Source organism: Hyperolius riggenbachi, chromosome 1, assembly GCF_040937935.1.
Source record: "Hyperolius riggenbachi isolate aHypRig1 chromosome 1, aHypRig1.pri, whole genome shotgun sequence".
Taxonomy (NCBI): Eukaryota; Metazoa; Chordata; class Amphibia; order Anura; family Hyperoliidae; genus Hyperolius; species Hyperolius riggenbachi.
Genome location: NC_090646.1, coordinates 427,016,207 through 427,039,134, shown reverse-complemented (window position 1 = coordinate 427,039,134; position 22,928 = coordinate 427,016,207). Strand labels below are relative to the sequence as shown.

Below are 22,928 nucleotides of genomic sequence, written 5' to 3'. Positions count from 1 at the left end.
ACAACTTAATCGCATTAACGGGAAAATGGACGGAGCCATGTATCGTGAAATCCTGAACGACAACCTCTTTCCCTCTGCCAGGAAACTGAAAATGGGTCGTGGATGGGTGTTCCAGCATGACAATGACCCAAAACATACAGCAAAGGCAACAAAGGAGTGGCTCAAGAAGAAGCACATTAAGGTCATGGAGTGGCCTAGTCAGTCTCCGGACCTTAATCCAATAGAAAACCTATGGAGGGAGCTCAAGCTCAGAGTTGCACAGAGACAGCCTCGAAACTTAGGGATTTAGAGATGATCTGCAAAGAGGAGTGGACCAACATTCCTCCTAAAATGTGTGCAAACTTGGTCATCAATTACAAGAAACGTTTGACCTCTGTGCTTGCAAACAAGGGTTTTTCCACTAAGTATCAAGTCTTTTATTGTTAGAGAGTTCAAAAACTTATTTCACTCAATGAAATGCAAATCAGTTGCTATCTTTTATTTAAGGTTCTTTTTTCGATTTTCCTTTGATGTGCTATCTGCCACTGTTAAAATAAACCTACATTGAAATGATACTGTTCTGAGACTTCATTCTTTGTCATTGGACAAACTTACAAAATCAGTGAGGGGTCAAATAATTATTTCCTCCACTGTACACACACACACACACACACACACACACACACACACACACACACACACACACACACACACACACACACACACACACACCTGGTGCAATTATGGTGAAGGGGCTTCTTGTGTCCTCCGTGTTCCCCCTCTGTCCTTGTGTCCTCCTCTATGCTCCTGCATGTCCTCTATTTGTCCCTGTGTCCTCCTCTGCATGGGCAGAGTACAGGAGTACTGACATTGCGGTGGGTTGGAGGTTCGTATTGCAGGCGTTTACAAGTCAGGGATTCCCTGCATTTGGACTATAAGATGGGGACTTTTTCCCCCCCACTTTTGGGGGAGAAAAAGTGAGTCTTATATTTCAAAAAATACAGTACTTCTTGTGTGTACTTTATGGAGTACTGTTAAGGGAACAGCCAGATTTATTTATTACGTTGAAACAAACAGATAAACACACAGCTGAAATTCATGCATGTGAACTGTTTGACTTGTTAAAAGATTTGAAATTGTATTAAGCCCGTTTCTTTAATAGGTTTACTTTGTTTCAGTCAGGAAATAATTTTTGAGCCAATTTAAAGAGGTTTTACAGAAACAAAGGCCTTACACCTCCAGCAGCTCATAGTAGGGATAATCAATGAGATGCAAATATTTAATTTGATGCATTGATGCACCTGGAAAATAGACCAATCAGATGCACCAGTGGCCCATTTCAAGCTGCATCAATTTTAGTATAAAATTGGCCTACAATTTGCATCAACTTAGAATTCTTTGCGCCATCAATGGTTGTAATTCCTGATTTTAGACAACCACTCGGGCAGCAAGTTACTGCAAATGCATTGTAGTGTCAACAGTTTAAAAACACACTGAATGATTTTCTTTTGCATACATAGTGTGTGTGTGTGTGTGTGTGTGTGTGTGTGTGTGTGTGTGTGTGTGTGTGTGTGTGTGTGTGTGTGTGTGTGTGTGTGTGTGTGTGTGTGTGTGTGTGTGTGTGTGTGTGTGTGTGTGTGTGTGTGTGTGTGTGTGTGTGTGTGTGTGTGTGTACTGTGTGTGTGTGTGTGTGTGTGTGTGTGTGTGTGTGTGTGTGTGAAAAACTACTCTATGTACAAGTTCTATAATGTCAGTCAGTGTGTAGCCCATGGAAATGTATCTAATGGGTTACAAGCAAGGGTATAAAGGTGAGTATTGTTCTGAACATGTGGATAGTCAGCTCACATGGTCTGTGTGCAGAGAATGCTGAGGCGAGATGACTCAACCACTACATTTTTGAAGTGACATGAGATCCATAGCTAAACTCAGCATTCACGGCAGAACACTGAAATATACTGTATATGGAAGGCTGGGAACATTTCTGAAATGCTGCTGTTAGCTGTCATATCTCTACAAAGGTGAAATCTACTGTATGTGTAATTGCAAGTGTATTTATTGATTTTTTGTTGTTGTTGTCTTAAGAAAAATAAACGAGTAGCTTTGCAAAATGAGAAGGTGTATTTCTCCAATGGGGCCCTCTTTGTGAAATGCGATAAAAGCTATGAGGCCTAATTAGTTCTTGCATTCTCCCTTTTTCACCACTTCTCTATGTAGTTAATAAACTTCTATCCAGATTCATACACAGCAATCAAAATACAGGATATACAGTAATTACTTGCAGAGGACCAGGCACGTGCAGAGAGGGGTGCTTAGGATGCTCAAGCACCCCCCCTGGGGAGAACTATAGCCCCTGAGGCCCCTTCTCATCAGGGTTACCACTGTCCATCTGTGGATTGCAAGTCCGTCCAAATTACATTACATGTGTCCTGTCTGTAGTGCCTGTCCGTTTGGGACAGGCATTTATCAAAATAACTTATCAATAGCTGGCTGCAATAGGGGCCATGCAGTGAGAAGTATTAGGCTTCTTCTCTTTTCCCCACTTCCCTCCCGACCTCCAATCAGTAGCATTCCTTTTTTATGCTGATGTCTCCCCCAGCCAATAAGAGAGAGGCAGCCGGCTGACTGAGCCCGCCCCCAGTCTCCCGTGCAGACTAGAGTGCAGAGTCAGACCAGGCACAGGCAGCCAGACGCAGTAGCAGCCAGCAACAGGAGAGAGAGCTGCATACATTTGTTCAGGAAAGCCCCTCTTCTCCCCAGCCAGCCAGGTATCAATGTGCTTCTCAGTGAGACTGTGTCATCTGCTCTGGGGTTCATATACCTCCTCTGCAGCCAGGAGCAGATGACACATAATTCTTCTATTTATGGGGCTGTGTGTGTGACATGTGCAGGGCCCTGACAGGCAAGGCAGGACTGCATGTCACACACAAACTGCTGGCTCCAGTAATAGATGGAGTTTTGACCAAAATGAATGCTGATGCTGTGCAGATTAGTGTAATGCAGTCTGGAGTTGCACACAAAACTTTTGTTTTATTGTGAGGTGCATGTATTTTATGTATATAATTTACTGAGAAACAAGCATGACTGATCTCCTTTATGGAACTCATTAGTGCACAATGCAGACTTCTATACAGGCGATCCATAAATTAGATCAGTTATGCTTGTTTCTCAGTAATAAATATGAAAGACGCCTCGCAGTAAAATTAAGGTTTTGCGTACAACACCAGACTGCACCACTATAGTAAGCTTTGACCATAAGAAAGATGTCATAATCAACCCCACTGAGATAGATAGCCAACATTGATTTTATAATATGATCAATCTACAGACTAGCCCCTCTTCAGCAACAGCACGCTGCTGTTGTCTATGTGCGAGACATCTCTGAAGACAGCAGCCAAGTCACGAGGGATGGGGGAGAGCACAGCACCCAGTAGCCCAAGTAGCAGAAGATTACAGATTGGGGGAGGGGGCTAAGAGCCAGTGTCACCCTCACTACCAGCAGCGCACAGTAGCGCCTAGACTCTAGAGTCACCCTCTCATACAGTAGCGCCAGTGTCACCCTCCCACCCAGCGGCGCACAGTAGCGCCTAGAGTCACCCACACAGTAGCGCCAGTGTCACCCTCCCACCCAGCAGCACACAGTAGCGCCCAGTGTCATCCTCCCACCCAGCAGCGCACAGTAGCGCCCAGTGTCACCCTCCCACCCAGCAGCACAGAGTAGCGCCCAGTGTCACCCTCCCACCCAGCAGCACACAGTAGCGCCCAGTGTCCTCCTCCCACCCAGCAGCGCACAGTAGCGCCTAGAGTCACCCTCCCACACAGTAGCGCCAGTGTCACCCTCCCACCCAGTAGCGCCCAGTGTCATCCTCCCACCCAGCAGCGCACAGTAGCGCCTAGAGTCACCCTCCCACACAGTAGCGCCAGTGTCACTCTCCCACCCAGCAGCGCATAGTAGCGCCCAATGTCATCCTCCCACCCAGTAGCGCCTAGAGTCACCCTCCCACACAGTAGCGTCCAGTGTCACCCTCCCACCCAGCAGCGCACAGTAGCGCCCAGTGTCATCCTCCCACCCAGCAGCGCACAGTAGCGCCTAGAGTCACCCTCCCACACAGAAGCACCCAGTGTCACCCTCCCGCCCAGCAGCGCACAGTAGCGCCCAGTGTCACCCTCCCACCCAGCAGTGCACAGTAGCGCCTAGAGTCACCCTCCCACACAGTAGCGCCCAGTGTCACCCTCCCGCCCAGCAACGCACAGTAGCGCCCAGTGTCACTCTCCCACCCAGCAGCGCACAGTAGCGAGCGCCCAGTGTCATCCTCCCACCCAGCAGCACACAGCAGTGCCCAGTGTCATCTTCCAAGCCAGCAGCACCCAGTGTCACCCTCCCACTAAGCAGCACACAGTAGTGCCCAGTGTCACCCTTCCACCCCACCCAGTAGCAACCAGTCCACACACATTGTTACATTACAGTTAAATACACCCACATCACGTTCACACCCATTTTTCGCCACGTCGTGCTACATAGTCATGTCACTGATTGTCCTCAGAGGAGCTCACAATCTAATCCTGCCATAGTCATAGTCTAATGTCCTACCATATTATTATTATGTATTTATATAGCACTGACATCTTCTGCAGCACATTACAGAGTACGTAGTCCTGTCACTGACTGTCCTCAGAGGAGCTCACAATCTAATCCTACCATAGTCATAGTCTAATGTCTTACCATATTATTATTATGTATTTATATAGCACTGACATCTTCTGCAGCACTTTACAGAGTACAGTGTTCTCCCCAGGCTCTTTTAGCCGGGTGCTCCACCCGCCTAGATTTGGTGACCACCCGGCTGTCATCGGCTCACCTCCTTCTATGCTGTAAGCAGAGTTGCCCTGCATTTTCATCTCAACCCACCCGGCTACTTTTTCATGCCACCCGGCTGGAAAAAAATTCTGGGGAGAACACTGGAGTACATAGTCAAGTCACTGACTGTCCTTAGAGGAGCTCACACTCTAATCCTACCATAGTCATAGTGTAATGTCCTACCATATTATTATTATTATGTTTTTATATAGCACTGACATCTTCTGCAACACTTTACAGATCACATAGTCATGTCACTGACTGTCCTCAGAGGAGCTCACAATCTAATCCTACCATAGTCATAGTGTAATGTCCTACCATATTATTATTATGTATTTATATAGCAGTGACATCTTCTGCAGCACATTACAGAGTACATAGTCATGTCACTGACTGTCCTCAGAGGAACTCACACTCTAATCCTACCATAGTTATAGTCTAATGCCCTACCATATTATTATTATGTATTTATATAGCACTGACATCTTCTGCAGCACTTTACAGGGAACATAGCTGGAGTGGGAGGGATGGAGGGGCGCACTTTGGTGTCTCAGCATTGGCTGCTGGAAGACCTTGTCCCAGCTCTGGCACTGACATTTTCTGCAGCACTTTACTGAGTGAGTAGTCATGTCACAAACTATCCTCAGAGGAGCTCACAGTCTAATCTTATTTTTGCCATAGGAATGTTTTGGGGGAAACCAGTAATTAGTATGTTTTGGGTTGTAGGAGAATATGATGTGCCTGAATGAAATCCAGGGGAAGATTTGAGACTTCATGCAGATTTTGCCATTGCCAATGTTCAAACCTAGGACTCAGCACTATAATACAATCGTGTTATCCACTATGCTTCTATTCCTGTAATATCTATCTGCACATCCATGTCATCAATTCTGACCCTCTACTACTTCCATCCCGCCATTCTACTTCTCTTATCTGGTCTCACGTACACTACCAACACACTGTGCTTATCACCAGAATGGGTTATGAATTGTTAAACTATTGTACCATCTCACTATGTCAGCCCTTCAATGTTATGATATACCCACTCCAGTCCTATTCTAACAGGCGGTAACTTATTTACATATCCCAAAATGTTTGTGGAAAAGTATTCTGAAATGAGACTGTCTTGTTTGATAATCTGATCCTGCAATTAGAGGACATGATACCTGAAATTGTTCTGTGGGGACATGACTTCAGAACTTGTAGTGTGGGTGCTGTTTCTATTTGAGGTGCATAGTGGCAGCATGTGCTGTTTGGCATACAGAGCTGGATCATCCACAAGGCAAACCTAGGCAGCTGCCTGGGGCCTGGATGCTACCTGGATGCTAGTCTAGGGGCCTATTGGATGCTACCCCCCACCAAATCTAACTAAATAAGCCAGGTGACCATCAGGGAAGGGCAAAAGGTGTTATCTAGCCCTGGGCCCCATTTTGGTGTGGAGTGGACTGGAGGGTTGCAGCAGCAGAGTTGCAGTAAATAAATTATACTCACTGGTCGCTTGGTATCTCCATGGCAACCATGCGTGTCATGTAATGTTGTTGCCATCTTGATGTCATGACAGCGGAGACGTGGCTGCCAATGAGACAGAAACGAGGAGGGGGGGGGGGGACATGCGGCCACCGGTATCAGGTCCGACTGACTCCACACCATTGATTGCAGCCATCACTTTTGTGACTGAATGTGTGTGTCAAGCAGAGGCAATAAGATAACAAAGGCGCCAAAAGGATAAAAGGGACTAAACGAGCTTAAAAACCAATTTGGTAATAAAGGGGGCAGTGGTGGACTTACCCCCTCCAAGCAGAACACACGACTGTAGGTTTTCAGTCAAAAAACGTGTATTGGGTACTCCAAAATAAAGTGCAATGCGTTTCTCAGGTTAAACCTGGTTCCTCAGGCAATACAGATAGGAGTAAAAAAAAAACATCTGCTAGTAACATCAAAGCTGAGCGCCTCAGAGGAGATCAGCTTTGATGTTACTAGCAGATGTTTTTTTTTTTTTTACCCCTATCTGTGTTGCCTGAGGAATCAGGTTGAACCTGCGAAACGCATTGCACTTTATTTTGGAGTACCCAATAAACGTTTTTTGACTGAAAATCTACACTCGTGTGTTCTGCTTGGAGGGGGTAAGTCCACCACTGCCCCCTTTATTACCAAATTGGTTTTTAAGCTAATTTAGTCCCTTTTATCCTTTTGGTGCCTCTGTTATCTTATTGCTACATCGAGTCCATCCTAGGTGGAGGGTTGTACCCTTCCTTCATCTACTACAGAGAGTGACTTCTTAATGCTGAGTGGGGTCAGGACAATCTCCCCACCTGCCTTGACAGTGGTTGCCTAATGGTAACCCTGGTTTGTGAGTATTACATTTTGAATTACTCTATATTGGGCTCTTGGTGTTCTCTTGTCTCATTGTGTCAAGCAGAGGGGATCAGGGAGATGGTTTGGGACAATTGTAGAGCCGGGGGATGTGTGGAGGTCACATGTCACTACAGGCCAAGGGAGTTAAGGGGGTAAGGTCCGCCACCACTTTTTGGTACTATGGGGGGGGGGGGGGGGGTGAGGCCCCTTTTTTAAATTTGAGCACCCCCCACTTAAGGACCTGCACGGCTCTGCAGAGGACTATAAATGTTGCTTATATGCAGACGCATATTAGTGTTAGTAACAAAGTTGATTGTGAGTCAAGTGATGTGATAACTGCAGAAGACTGCAACTGAAATGCCAAATTTTTGTTAACCAATAGAATCATTAAACGATGCAGGATGTAAGGAAAAGTACTGTAGACTTCACACAGCATTTAAAAAAACGTGCATAATTCTAGCATGTGTACAGCTGCTGCACAACATCATTTAGGTGATAAGTGCCTGGTCTGCACTGCAGAATGACCGATGTTGTCCCTCTACCTTGCTCCATAAAACTGCTGCTCAGCTATAGCCAAACAGCCTGTTTGTACAGCACAAGTTTCCAGAATGTGGTTATCAATTAAGGGCTAAGTGTGTGTACATACCTTTACTAAACAATACAGACAGGTTTCAAGCAACTCATCCTAAAATTATGATTAGACTTTTTGTTTTTCTTGCTGTCACCACAAACTAAACCTTTAGCTGAATCCTTGACATTCTTCAAATCAAAATGTAAATATGAATGCAAGATATTCCTATCAGCGCCACATGACCATCTTCAACCTAGCACCTACTTATTAGGCATAGGAGAAGCTGTGAGAGACACATTGGCATGTCACCAGATGGTAAAACATGGTATTTCTTTCTCTATTAGGAAGGGGGCAGTAAGCATTACTGGGAAAAGCTTACAATGTATGTTGATGACACACTGGTATCATACGCTGGCACATCTGCATTAAATATCAGCTGCAGTCTCCAGTATCCCGTTTCAGATGCTGCAGTAAACAAAGGTGTGACTTGAAGTATATTTTGTTGTCTCAACTAATGAATTCTGTAAGCAAAGTGATAGACTAATTAACACTTAACTACAAATCAATATTGATATTAACCCTTGGTTGGTGCTGTTAGAGTTGTATGCAAGGCATTAAAGATGCTCATTCGTCATGACCATTTAGTAGGATACTGACCCACATGCATGCTAATATGGAAAGTCTTGCGTTCAGAGTGAGGGCTCTTTCATATGAGTAGCTGAAGGCGATGAATTCAATGACTGTCAAGCTGCTCTCTTGCATCAGCCTGCCGCTTGTTAGAGCTTGGTACTAGTGGTAGACAGACGCCCCCCATGGAGTCACATCGTTTTCAGACGCAACATGTCACGGTTCTCTGCCGTCCTGTAACACCACTGCATGTGATGGACTTACATCTGTGGCGTTATAACTGCTGCCCTTCCTCTGCATTTTAATTGCACACGAATGTCGCTTTTTGGCATCAGACAGGACGCTGAACTGCTTGACGAGCACACAGCTTAGCCTCCCGTCAAAAAGAGGCCTGAGTAATTTGATAACTGATTTGGTGACAGAGTGTGTGAGGTCTGTTTAGTGTACCGTTATCTCCCTGATTTTATAGTTTGTTCTTTACTTTCTTTTTGCCAATTATATTTCCTCTTCCGAAACCAGGCAGCATTATGTAATTGAGACTCTGCAATACAAGCCTTTCAGCTGTAGCAGTGAGATTGATATTAATGAAGATTACTGCTGAAATCTTGTCTAATTTCAAATGGAGACGTGTTGAAATGGGTAAGGGTACATCCACACATTCAAATTTGGCCAATCACTGACCAATTTTACCACCTCTGTAGTATGAGGGCCAACAAATGCTACGGCCAGATTATATAACTATACTTCCATACCACATACAAGTGGTAAAATTGGCCAATCAAAATTGGATGTGTTTACCGGGCTTAAACGATTTATATCTTTAAAGGGACTCCGAGCACCTCTCATGGGCATGCCTTTAAGCCAGACGACTTCCAACAAAGTCGTGCTATGACCCCTCTGGAGGAGCCTCTTGCAATGGCCATGCGTGTCACTTCCTGCTTCATTCAGTGATGCACTTCTCTAACAGAGAAGACTGGGGTGACCCAGAAGTTATAACATAGTCAAGATGGCAGCCGCAGTTTTTAAATTGAAATCGAACGAAAACTATTTGGTGTAGAACGGTGATTCAGCACATGAAAGAGGAGAGGACAAGCTGCAGAAAGGTATGCATCTTTAAGTACCTTGCAGTACTGGTTGGAGTCTTAAAGGCATGCTTATGAGAGGTGCTCGGAGTCCCTTTTAAAGGACAACTGTAGTGAGGAGAATATGGAAGCTGACATATTTATCTTCTTTTAAACAATACTAGTTGCCTGGCAGCCCTGCTGATCTATTTGGCTGCAGTAGTGTTCCGAATCACACCACAAACAAGCATGCAGCTAATCTTGTCAGATTTGACAGTAATGTCAGAAACGCCTGATCTGCTGCATGCTTGTTCAGGGGCTAAGGCAAAAAGTATTAGAGGCAGAGGATCAGCAGAATAGAGAGACATCTGGTACTGCTTAAAAGGAAATATGGCAGCCTTCATATTTCTTCAGTTGTCCTTTAATGTATTTTACCTGATCGACCACTAATTCGTATGTCGATAGAGAATATGCACAGATTTTTGCCAAATTGTCCTTAGTTTTTCATATAATGGGTAGGGATGGTCAAGGTTTTGCAAATATGAGTTGTTGCAGGTTTATGCAAATTGCTGTGTGCAAATGTATGCATCTTGAAAATAAACCAATTGCATCCCACTCTAATAACAGGATTTGATTGGTCCATTTTCAAGCTGCATATATTTGCATACAAAATTTGCAAACATCTTACATCAATAAGTGATTCGCATCCTATTAACCATCCCTAATAGTGGGTAGAAGTAAAAGTCTGTTTGCTAGCTATAGTTGTAACAGGTTTTTAATGTTTTTAATATTCCTGATTTTTTCCCCTCTTTTTAATTTAGTGAAAGACAAAGCAGAAATCCTCTTACAAGTTGATGAGTTGCTGACATTTAAAAATGAACTAACATTACAGGTGAGTGTTTCTACTGTACTTCTAAAGGTTATTTATACAATGTACAGAAGTGACCTCTACTTACCATCGATTTTTAGCTCTTTTAACATGTTGTTACCCTCACAGTATCTCCCCTTATGGGACGCAGCCAGTAATAAATCCATTTTTATTCATTATTATGGAAAAGTGTTAAAATACCTTTTCTGCACCATTGAAAACATGAAATGAGCAGATTAATCAGAAATTGGTTCTCAAGCAGGTGTTTTTAAGGTCAAATGTTCATTTTTGATGGACTGGCCTTTTGTTGTAAAATGGTAATCTACACCTGTGGAGCTGACTGAAGTATACACTTTCGAGAGAAAGGTATTGAACTCTGAAAGAGGAGTTGTCCCACCAGAAGATATTTGAAAATAGTTTTTCTTACAGACCTGTACTTTTATTTCTTCCACTCCAGTCCTGAATAATTCTTTCTTCAGTATATACACTTACTGGCCACATTATTTGGTACACCTGTTCAGCTGCTAGTTAACACAACTGGACGAAGCCCAAATTACTATAAAAACATTGTAATTCGGCCGCCAGAAGCAGCTGGCATCCGGAATATATCTTTCCCCTGAGTCCATGGCAGCCTGGAGGTGGAATAGTAAATAACGCTACCAGGATTTTGCAGGAGCAGGGTGAGCTGTTATTTTGGCTTTGCCCTGTGCCCAATTTCCCCGGGACAGTTTTTGTGTGTATGCCAGAATTTGGCATAAACATGGGTCTATCCTGGCTTATGTCAACAGTTCAGGCTGTTGGTGGTGCGGTAGTGGTGAAGGGGACACCCTTGCTTGAAACACTTTGAGTCACTTTGTACCAATTGAACATTATTTAAACGCCTACTGAGTATTGTTGTTCTATCCCCTTATGACCACAGTGTACAGTGTACTGAGTTGGTATATTCTCCCTGTGTCTGTGTAGGTTTTCTCTTGCATCCCAAAAATATACAGATACGGTAAATTAATTGGCTTCCCTCTAAATCAGCCCTAGATTATGATGGACATATGACTATGGTAGGGATTAGATTGTGAGACAGTAACATGACTATAATATACGGTACTCTGTGAAGCACTGCAGATAATGTTGGCTCTATATAAATTCAAAATAATATCAATAATAGACTAAAAGGAATGTTTCCAACACCTAGTTTAATCTGTGCCATGAAGGATAAAGGCTGTTCTGAAGGAAAAAGTGGATCTAGCCCAGTACTAGGAAGGCGTAAAGTGGTCATTATGTGTATATGTCATGTTCACCTTTTTTGGGCTCATGTTGCAGGACACCTTGCTGCACAGAATATGTCTTCAGTCTAGAAGCTGTAGGGTCTTTTTGTACTTCTGTTCTGGTTTTCCTCGTGACATTGTAGTTTTTCAAATTCTAGGTCACGAGTCTACACGCTGCTTTAGAGCAGGAACGATCAAAAGTAAAGGTTTTGCAAGCAGAACTAGCCAAATACCAAGTAAGTATACCAGCACCATGAACCTTAGACTTATTTTCGGGCACATTTCTACTAATATTCATATTTTTAGCATGTGATGCTAATGTGATCGTGTAATCAAGTTGGGGAAATGTGTGTGGTGTCTGTAAAAAAGGAACAAATAAACCCATATTCAGTGGAAACCAGTCTACTAATTAACATTAGCTGTCAGCTCTAATGCGTTTTCACAAGCAGAAAAACGCTGACAGCTACATCTGGTGGAAATAATTCCAAAGACAACCTAAATTATTAACCACCCTGGCGTTTGTTTTTTTTTTTTTGTTTTTTTTGCGATGCTCGGCCGCGGGTGGGTATTTTTTTAACCTATTTTTTGTATCATGTAGCTAGCCTAGAGCTAGCTACATAATTGCCCCATCCCTGCGCCATCCCTCCCACCCCTCCGATCACCGCTGGCAATCATAACCAACAGGAAATCCCACTCTGAACGGGATTTCCTGTTAGGGCTTCCCTCGTCGACATGGCGACGATCGGAATGACGTCATGATGTCAGGGGGACTCCCGATCCACCCCATAGCGCAGCCTGGCGGTGATTGGCTAGGCTGCGCTGAGGGTCTGGGGGGGGCCCTCTTTCACGGCAGATCGGCGGCGATCGGATACAACATGTAGCTAGCAAAGTGCTAGCTACATGTGTAAAAATTTTTTTTTTTTTTAAAAAGCCCGCTCCTGGCCGCAGCTATCCAACCCGGCGTCCATGGATGAGCTGAACTCGTCCTTTAGGCTAGGGTGGTTAAAGGACAACTGAAGTGAGAGGTATATGGAGGCTGCCATATTTTATTTCCTTTGAAACAAAACCAGTTGCCTAGCAGCCCTGGTCATCTATTTGGCTGCAGTAATACAGTATGTGAATCACACTAGTAACAAGCATTCAGCTAATCTTGTCAGATTTTACAAAAAAATGAATGCTGCATGCTTGTTCAGGGTTTATGGCTAATTTTATATTAGAAGCAAAGGCTCAACAGGATAGCCAGGCAACTTGTATTGCTTACAAGGAAATACATCTGGAAGCCTCCATATGTCCTTTGAAAGTGCACTATTGTGAAATCCATTAGCAGGCAAAGTAAATCACATAACTTGGAAGTTTTAGAAGTGTAAAGCCTCATCTACACGTGTAGATGAGGCGGCGATCCGGCGGCTCGATTAGCCGCCGGATCGCCTCTTCCGCTTCCCTGCACATGCCCGCCACGTCCCCGCTCGCCGCGCTTGCGCCGGATTCGATTCCCCGCTGGCGCCGCTTATCTTCCGCTCGATTCCCTGCTATTGTCCCCTCGTGGGGATCGAGCAGGGAATTGGCGGAAGCAAGATCCGTCCTGTCGGATCTTATCAATCGAGCCGCGCCGCATCAGCGGCTCGATTGATAAGGAACATCGCGGCCGCATCTACGCGTGTAGATGCGGCTTAAAAGAAAAACAAAGGAGGAAGAAAAAGTAAAAAGAAGACTTAAAGTGCACATCTAATGATCCGCCGAGCAGATTGCTTGCCGACATAGGCGTAACAATCACCCCTGTGACCCCCTGCCATCACAGGGGGCCCAGAGGCTTTGGGGGCCCCTCCTCCTCGCTCTCACCAACCTCAAGTGCAGCCAATTGGCAAAACAACTTCCCTGTTCACTTACAAAAACCATATGCAGGACGGTGTGTAATTTTTTTTGCTGCTTTACAGCAGAACACTCCAACACTGCTGCCATTCGCCGCCTCCCGATTACGTGACTTGCATGAGGTTTGGGGACCAAGTGGGCCCATGCTATCATTTTTGCAGGGGGGGGCCAATAGAATTTAGTTACGCCCCTGCTTGCGGAGCATTTGTCACTGTACACACACCTATCGGCTGAGGCGCTGGTTATCGGCCGCCTGAGCCGACTTTAGTCAGGTGCGTGTACGAGGCTTTACAGTAATCAGACTCGTGGCGTCCCGTCATCTGCGTAGTCAGCTATGTCGCTATATGCACTAGTGACAGGATGCTCTGAGAGTCTGTGATTCCAGTGAGTCATCTGTTCACTTTTTCTTACTCTTTACTTTCACACCTCTAAAACTTCCAAGTCATGTGATTTACTTTAGCTGCTTTTGGATTATTTCATAACAGTGCTTGGGAATTCTACCCTGAAAACATTACTGGTTGGATGTTTGCTGCTTTGTGACTTTCTTACCAGTGACAAAATCTTGTCTTGCTGCTGTTACTATTGTATGGCAACTTCCTCTGCTTTAGGTGAAGTCATGCAGTAAGGCCCCGTTCACATCACAAACGCGGATGGCCACGCATGCGGAACGCAACGCATGCGAACGCACGCCATCCGCGTTTGTGTGCGTTGCGTGGCTGATCCCATCACTGAAAAGTGAATGGGACAGCCACGCGTTTTTACAAAAAATGCGTGCAGCATGCGTTCCCGGACCGCACAGGTCCGGAACGCATGCAGTGTGAACATCAGACATTGCACTCTATGCAATGTCTGATGTTGTGCATGTCGGCCACCTGCACGCGTTTCCAAAAGCGGCTGGAAACGCGTGCAGTGTGAACGGGGCCTAAGGCTAGCGAGATATAGTCACGGACCTGCCAACCTTATCTTAAAATCTAGGATGATCAGGAAAGTTTATAAAAGCCCACCAACAGGGTTACGTGCAATTGAAGACCATATTTTGAAATGTTTGATGTTTAATAAAACAGGAAAACTGCAATAAATTGCTTTCAAAATATAGTATGCCTGCCACTGTAATGGAGGCATCATGGAAACCGTGTTTCCAAGGCTGGTGGTGCTAGGTTTGATGGGTCAGGTGGCAATGACGACATGGTGTTACCTCTACCCCTTGTAATCGGCATTTGGCCCCTTTGCTTCTAACTGCCCTCATACCACCAAGTTTTCTAGCAGTCCTCCCAGATCTCTACTCTCTCTCGCTCGCCCCCCCTCCCCCCCAACTATATAGCGTGTGAGCTCACCAGTCTGCATGCTTCTCTTCGTCTTCCTCTCCGACGGCGACTCTTCCTGGTGACTCCACGTTTACGTGCCTTACATGGAAAGTTGTGCTTCATCTGTCTTTTTTAATAAATGTAATATTTGAAATATGTACCTACCTATGTAGGTCTGCTCCCATTGGGGAACTGGTGATCTTATAGAATTGGCAGGTCACTTGTAAAAGATCGTTTTAAGCTGATCACCAGTTCAGGTGATTTGAAAAGTGCCATTATTTATTTCTGTAGGAATAATTGATCTTTTCTGGCAACCAGACTATAATTTCCAGGATTATAAACGGGCCACTGTTAATAACAGGTTTTATTGGTCAGTCTGTTTTCCATCAATTGTAATATAAACTAATACTGTATTTTGTTTAAAATTCATACTTACTTTTTTTTCTTCCTCCTTCCCTAGGGTGGTAAGAAAGGCAAAAAGAACTCTGAGTCTGAGCATGCCCGATGATGCTGTGGTTCCACTTCATTGAATGAGGAGTAACGTTTTTCTAAGCAGCTCTAACTTTTCTGCAAATTTAAATACTTCTGTTCTTGTGCCATACATTGTTAATTTTTCATGACTTAATAAAGTTATTCTTACATAAAATATCACATCTTTAAACATTCAATGGTTGGATGACCATAACTGCATGTGTAGGACTATAAATCTGCTTGTGTCACCTCAGCAACTACAGTCTAGGAATCTGCTTTACTATTAATTGCCAGTTTCCAGATCAACCTAGGTAGAAAAAATGCAAAACCTACCTTTTTTAATTTAATAGTGCTGTAATTTAGAAATCTAGCTCCTGCCTTCGGGCATATGTTTACAGGTAAAAGCTCAAGTGACAGAGTACAGTACATAAACATCTTCTGAGCTAAAGTGTGGTGTGGCTTCTTGTGTCCGGAGTTAATGGGGAGAAAAAATTGTTTAGGGGTCACTCAGGTGTTGCTAAAGAATCCACCATTCTAGATCTATAGGTAACATTGGGAGGCTTCTGTACATACGCTATATGTCTGTTTTACCTGCTTCCCCGGCTGAGTGTAATCTAGCATGTACATAGCTTTAAACGCCCTGTACAGGTAACGTGCAAGTGTCAAGTAAATTGGATTTAAGATTTGCATGGTATCTGGTGGGATTGTGTGTACAGTGTACTACAGTGGAGGAAATAATTATTTGACCCCTCACTGATTTTGTAAGTTTGTCCAATGACAAAGAAATGAAAAGTCTCAGAACAGTATCATTTCAATGGTAGGTTTATTTTAACAGTGGCAGATAGCACATCAAAAGGAAAATCGAAAAAATAACCTTAAATAAAAGATAGCAACTGATTTGCATTTCATTGAGTGAAATAAGTTTTTGAACCCCTACCAACCATTAAGAGTTCTGGCTCCCACAGAGTGGTTAGACACTTCTACTCAATTAGTCACCCTCATTAAGGACACCTGTATAAAAGACACCTGTCCACAGAATCAATCAATCGAGCAGACTCCAAACTCGCCAACATGGGAAAGACCAAAGAGCTGTCCAAGGATGTCAGAGACAAAATTGTAGACCTGCACAAGGCTGGAATGGGCTACAAAACCATTAGGAAGAAGCTGGGAGAGAAGGTGACAACTGTTGGTGCGATTGTTCGAAAATGGAAGGAGCACAAAATGACCATCAATCAACCTCGCTCTGGGGCTCCACGCAAGATCTCACCTCGTGGGGTGTCAATGGTGCTGAGAAAGGTGAAAAAGCATCCTAGAACTACACGGGAGGAGTTAGTGAATGACCTCAAATTAGCAGGGACCACAGTCACCAAGAAAACCATTGGAAACACATTACACCACAATGGATTAAAATCCTGCAGGGCTCGCAAGGTCCCCCTGCTCAAGAAGGCACATGTGCAGGCCCGTCTGAAGTTTGCCAATGAACACCTGAATGATTCTGTGAGTGACTGGGAGAAGGTGCTGTGGTCTAATGAGACCAAAATAGAGCTCTTTGACATTAACTCAACTCGCTGTGTTTGGAGGAAGAAAAATGCTGCCTATGACCCCCAAAACACCGTCCCCACCGTCAAGCATGGGGGTGGAAACATTTTGCTTTAGGGGTGTTTTTCTGCTAAAGGCACAGGACAACTTAATCGCATTAACGGGAAAATGGACGGAGCCATGTATCGTGAAATCCTGAACGACAACCTCCTTCCCTCTGCCAGGAAACTGAAAATGGGTCGTGGATGGGTGTTCCAGCACGACAATGACCCAAAACATACAGCAAAGGCAACAAAGGAGTGGCTCAAGAAGAAGCACATTAAGGTCATGGAGTGGCCTAGTCAGTCTCCGGACCTTTATCCAATAGAAAACCTATGGAGGGAGCTCAAGCTCAGAGTTACACAGAGACAGCTTCGAAACCTTAGGGATTTAGAGATAATCTGCAAAGAGGAGTGGACCAACATTCCTCCTAAAATGTGTGCAAACTTGGTCATCAATTACAAGAAACGTTTGACCTCTGTGCTTGCAAACAAGGATTTTTCCACTAAGTATTAAGTCTTTTATTGTTAGAGGGTTCAAAAACTTATTTCACTCAATGAAATGCAAATGAGCTGCTATCTTTTATTTCGATTTTTTTCAGTTATTTTTTCGATTTTCCTTTTGATGTGCTATCTGCCACTGTTAAAATAAACCTACCATTGAAATGATACTGTTCTGAGACTTTTCATTTCTTTGTCATTGGACAAACTTACAAAATCAGTGAGGGGTGAAATAATTATTTCCTCCACTGTATATACTCTGCTATAAACTGAGACAATCCGCCAAATGAGAAGCTGCGATCACAATCCCGACCTCACTGCTGGGGCATAGGATTACCCTGTAAAAAAGCAGGATATAGTGCAATACTGCCTCTTATGAACCACCACGTGATCCACTCCAATAAGTTGTGCAAATAACGGCCTCCACCCAGGACTATAGAAAAGCAAGGGGGATCTTTGCACCCCCTTAGTGAGTGTCACTCACCAGATTCCCCCTTGAGCTTTATGCATACAAGCCCTCCATCCTGGGCAGCTGGCAGCAATAGCAACAGCAACAGTAATCACCTTTAGACAAAAAGCGGAACTCGCATAGTGTAAAAAACTTTAAGATTTATTGCTACAATGCATAAAAAATCTGCGTACCAGATTGAAGATCAAGACAGGCGTTTCTCTATGTGTGCCAGCACCGCCGCGGTCGGATCTCCGCTGCACGCCACAGTCCCCGCTCTGCTCAATTCCCCCTTCTGTCCTGCGTGACTCCTAGCTCCGCCCTACGCGTTTCGTCATTCGACTCATCAGGGGCATCAATGAGTCGAATGACGAAACGCGTAGGGCGGAGCTAGGAGTCACGCAGGACGGAAGGGGGAATTGAGCAGAGCGGGGACTGTGGCGTGCAGCAGAGATCCGACCGCGGCGGTGCTGGCACACATAGAGAAACGCCTGTCTTGATCTTCAATCTGGTACGCAGATTTTTTATGCATTGTAGCAATAAATCTTAAAGTTTTTTACACTATGCGAGTTCCGCTTTTTGTCTAAAGGTGATTACTGTTGCTGTTGCTATTGCTGCCAGCTGCCCAGGATGGAGGGCTTGTATGCATAAAGCTCAAGGGGGAATCTGGTGAGTGACACTCACTAAGGGGGTGCAAAGATCCCCCTTGCTTTTCTATAGTCCTGGGTGGAGGCCGTTATTTGCACAACTTATTGGAGTGGATCACGTGGTGGTTCATAAGAGGCAGTATTGCACTATATCCTGCTTTTTTACAGGGTAATCCTATGCCCCAGCAGTGAGGTCGGGATTGTGATCGCAGCTTCTCATTTGGCGGATTGATTTGGATTGGAGAGTGTGTATACTCGAGCGAAGTGTGCGGATCCCCTATACAAAAAAACTGGTGACATTGGTGCTAAGTTTATAGTAATTGTTTATTGTGGAGCGCTGTCCTTTTCTCCTCTTCTAGGAGTGACATTTGGCCATATAAACTGAGACACTTGTCATTCCAAGTATATGGGCTCATGTCGACCAAATACCTTCCCCCTCATTTCCTCTGCTTGCCTCTGTCTGTAGACCATTTGTCTCCAGTCTTGCTCTGGGTAGCACTCTGCATTGCTAGTCCAGCGTGAGGCCAGAGGAACACAGTGACTACAAATGGCAATGGACAAGATAGTGAGGCATCAGCAGAACAGAGGAGCCTGGGGACTTGAAATAAAGCATGGCTATGTACTACCTATGCAGCATTCCTGGCTGCCAATGGACTATAAATAAAAAGTAACAGAGGGTGTGCTTGGTTTAACCAGTGGCTGGTAGGGGGGAGGAGAGACAGAAGCTATACTCTATATGTGCACCCCCCCCCCCCACACACACACACACACACACGCACCAACACACGCGTAAACGAGTGCGTGGCCTTTGTATAGGCGAAGGGTGGAAATGCTGCACAGCACGGCAGTCGAAGGTCATCTTTTTATGAAGTTTGTGGAATGACAACATTGGCTTCAATTCACCTTAAAGGGGCACTATGCCAGAAAATTGTAAAGCTTAAAATATGTGCAAGCATAGACAAATAAGAAGTAGATTTTTTTTCCAGAGTAAAATGAGGCATAAATTACTTTTCTCCTATGTTGCTTTCACTTACAGTAGGTAGTAGAAATCTGATAGAAGCGACAGGTTTTGGACTAGTTCATCTCTCCATAGGGGCTTCTCAGGGATTTATTTATTTTCAAAAGCACTTAGTGAATGGCAATTGCTCTGTCCAACTGCCAAAAAACTGTGTAGGGAGCAGGGAAGCTGGCCAGCATCATTTGTTTAAATCCTTTTTAGGGAATATCTTTGTAAAGAATAAAAGCCTTGCTGAGAATCCCCTATGAAGAGATGGACTAGTCCAAAACCTGTCGCTTTTGTCAGATTTCTACTACTTACTGTAAGTGACCGCAACCTACTTACCGTAAGTGACCGTAATTTATGGCTCATTTTACTCTGGAAAAATGTACTTCTTATTTGTCTGTTTGCACATATTTTACATTTTTCAATTTTTCGCTATAGTGTCCCTTTAAGGTACATTGCATAAAGTAATGCTGAAAACGGCAGAATTTACCGATATCTTGTCAAACATCAATTCATTAAGGTTGCACTGCCTGGAACAGTACAATTACTAAACAGGTAAATTAATTACTTGTGTGGTAAATATCTCAATAAATTTCAATTCACCAAGATAAGCTCATGCGGTAAAACAAGTAAGATGTTTGGTATTTTATGGCCAGCCAACTAACAGCCATTCTGTAAAATGTACAGGCAAAGGAGCCAGCCAGTAGCAGTAGCCTCATTGTTTAACACCTCACTCCATTGGTATCGATGTATGGCCGGGCGGGAGCACAAGATGCAAGGGCAGGGCACATTTATAGAGGTTTCCTTGTAAACCTTCAGATGTGAACAGGGAAAGACTGATACACAGAGGATCAGAGGGACTAGAGAGCATGGATATATAGGGATGCCAGGAATACCTTTTTACTCTTGTAGGACAGAAGCAGGAGCTTGCAGAGGAATGGCTCATGCTTTAGGCAGACTACTTGTACCAGAAGAATCAGCTCCACTCTGGCCAGAAGCTGGAGAACATCAGTGTAGCAGAACACAGCTTGCCTGTCAAGTTTCCTGTCAAGTGACAGGCAGCCTATTGGGCCAATCAAATGTGGGGATAATGTCCTTTAAAGTGAACCAGAGATGAATAAGGTAAAAGATTTTATACATACCTGGGGCTTCCGCCTGCCCCATCCACTCAGATTGCTCCCACACAGCTGTCCTCCGCTGCCCGCAGCTATGAGAACCGGGTCCCCGCACTTCTGTCAGTCGGACCCAATCTAGCTTAAGAGAAGTGCACGGTTTGCGTATCTCTTCAGCAGCCGCTGGAGAGATACGTAGAGGGCGCACCTCCTGCGTAGGCTGGCTCCCATGACGTCAGTGACGGGACCTGGTTCTCGTAGCTGTGGGCAGCGGAGGACGGTAGCGTGGGAGCGATCCAGGCGGATGGGGCTGGAGGAAGCCCCAGGTATGTATAAAATCTTTATCCTTATACATCTCTGGTTCCCTTTAAAGTGATTGGACCCGCAGAGGCTCAGGGCAGGACGAGTGGCGTTCTCGTCATTGCCAATTAGCAGGCATAAGTTCGTTGCACTTGATATGCTACTCTGATAAGGCGTGTTAAAGAGGTATAAAACCCTGACATAATATTTAATAAAAACATGTTTTCCTACTTTTTGTATGCCATACGGTTAGCATATTTGCTTTTGTGCATAAGTTTTATTCATTTAGAAATTATACGTTCCTAAAGTACACTTATTTTACTCTGAGAGCTGACTTTGCATTTTATTTATAACTGCTTTATTCATCCTCTAACTTAATCAGAAAGCATTTATGCTTGTCTGACTTAAGGTCCGTACACATGTCGGACTGGAGGCAACGAAGGGTCCGTCGTTGCCTCCCGCTGGGTGGGCGTTCCAACGACAGTCCGGCGTGTGTACGCACTGTCGGCGGACTGATATTGCTGTTTCTGAGCGATCCGCCGCGAACCTTTAGTTCGGGGGACCCGGCAGTGTGAGAGAAGGCTTTGTTTACATTTCTCACTTGATACAATTAAACACAAGATAACATTATGTAAAGTTCGGAAGCGGCCAGCTCTGCTGGAAGGGAAGCTTCTAAAGCCTGTGTTAACCCTTTGAATGCAGTTCTAGTAAAAAAATATGCTGTAAATAATCTATTAGAGCAAAGTAGAAATGCTGGGTTTCATTCTGCTTTAACTCTGATAAGGCACGCAATTTGCTTATGTAGAGATGGCCCAAACGATTCATTGGCCAACAGGAAGCGGCGAACTTCTGGGGTCGCGAACTGCGCATGCAGTTTTATATACCACCACCAGTCGCTGCACCTGTTCATGGTACCTATGTGTGTGAAAGCTGCACATTTGTAATACCAGTCACTGCAACCTGTTAACTGCACCTGTGTAACCGCACACTGTTGTACCAGCAGTCACTGCAACCTGTTCACTGCACCTGTGTCAACCCTACGTTGTATTAGTCAAGTCAGTGCAAACCTTTCACTTCATCCCCCCCAATATGGACAAAACAAAAGGCAGAGGCAGGTCTGTTCGAGGTCGCGCTGTCGTGATTTCGTGCGGCCCTTGACCAAAGTAGTTTGGTCTGTCAGTGTGAAGCAGTACACTAATTACACTACTTGACTGATGTATACACACGCAAGAGGTTTTAAAGCACTTTATGCCTCCAATTTAGCATGCAATGTGATTCCTGCCCTTAAAACGCTGCTTTGCATCAAATCCAGATCTTTCCCTGGGACTTTTGCCATCTAGCCCACTCATCCATGCAAAAACTCAGATGTTAGACCCCTTGAAACATCTTTTCCATCACTTTTGTGGCCAGCATAAATATTTCTAGTTTTCAAGGTTCGCCTCCCCATTGAAGTATATTGCGGTTTACAATAGTTTGCATGTTCGCAAACATTTTCAGAGGTTCAGGCCATCTCTAGTCTTATGCTGGGAATACATGGTTCGTTTTTGAGCCAGATAGATGGCTTAATAGATAATTACCGACATATCCGATCTCCCGCTCGATCGTTTCGCTGCTCGATTTCTGATAGAAGTGAATGGATAAAGATAAAAAATGAGCGGAAGATAACAGAATCGACTGCAGAATCGAGCGGCAGAAACGAACAGTGTATGCCCAGCATTAGTGAATCGAGCCTATTGTATTTATTCATTTCCGGGTGAAAGAGTTCACTTCCTGACTGATGTCAGGAAGTGAAAAAACGTAATTGCTCTGCAAAAGTGCTTAGCAAAGCGCTTTTCTAAGCGCAAAGTGCAGGAAAACGCAGAACAAAATATAAATCGCTCAGCGCTGGTGATTTATGATGTGAACAAAGCCTTAAAGAAAACCTGTACTGAAAATAAAAGTCAAAATAGGCATACACAAGTCATACTTACCATCCGTAGTCTACTCCTCAGTGTCTTTCTCCTGTCCTGCGTCCTATTTGTTCACTATGATCAAGGGAATTTTCCGTCCTCCATTTTGAAAATAGCCATTACCCATAACAGCTTTCTGGTCAGCACACAGTTAAACTGTAACATCGCC

The 22,928-nt window shown here is 44.4% G+C and overlaps 1 protein-coding gene across 3 annotated transcripts in view; it reads left to right on the top strand.

The window, feature by feature from the left end:
* The window catches only part of GKAP1 (G kinase anchoring protein 1), a 70,023-nt gene extending 54,626 nt beyond the window's left edge, over positions 1 to 15,397 (top strand). For all 3 annotated transcript variants that reach the window (XM_068236953.1, XM_068236939.1, XM_068236946.1), the window contains 3 exons: positions 10,270 to 10,340; positions 11,737 to 11,814; positions 15,212 to 15,397. In XM_068236953.1, coding sequence (XP_068093054.1) covers positions 10,270 to 10,340; positions 11,737 to 11,814; positions 15,212 to 15,259 — 197 coding nt within the window. In that variant the 3' untranslated portion in view covers positions 15,260 to 15,397. The remainder of the gene's footprint in view (positions 1 to 10,269; positions 10,341 to 11,736; positions 11,815 to 15,211) is intronic.
* The last annotated feature ends 7,531 nt before the right edge of the window (positions 15,398 to 22,928 follow it).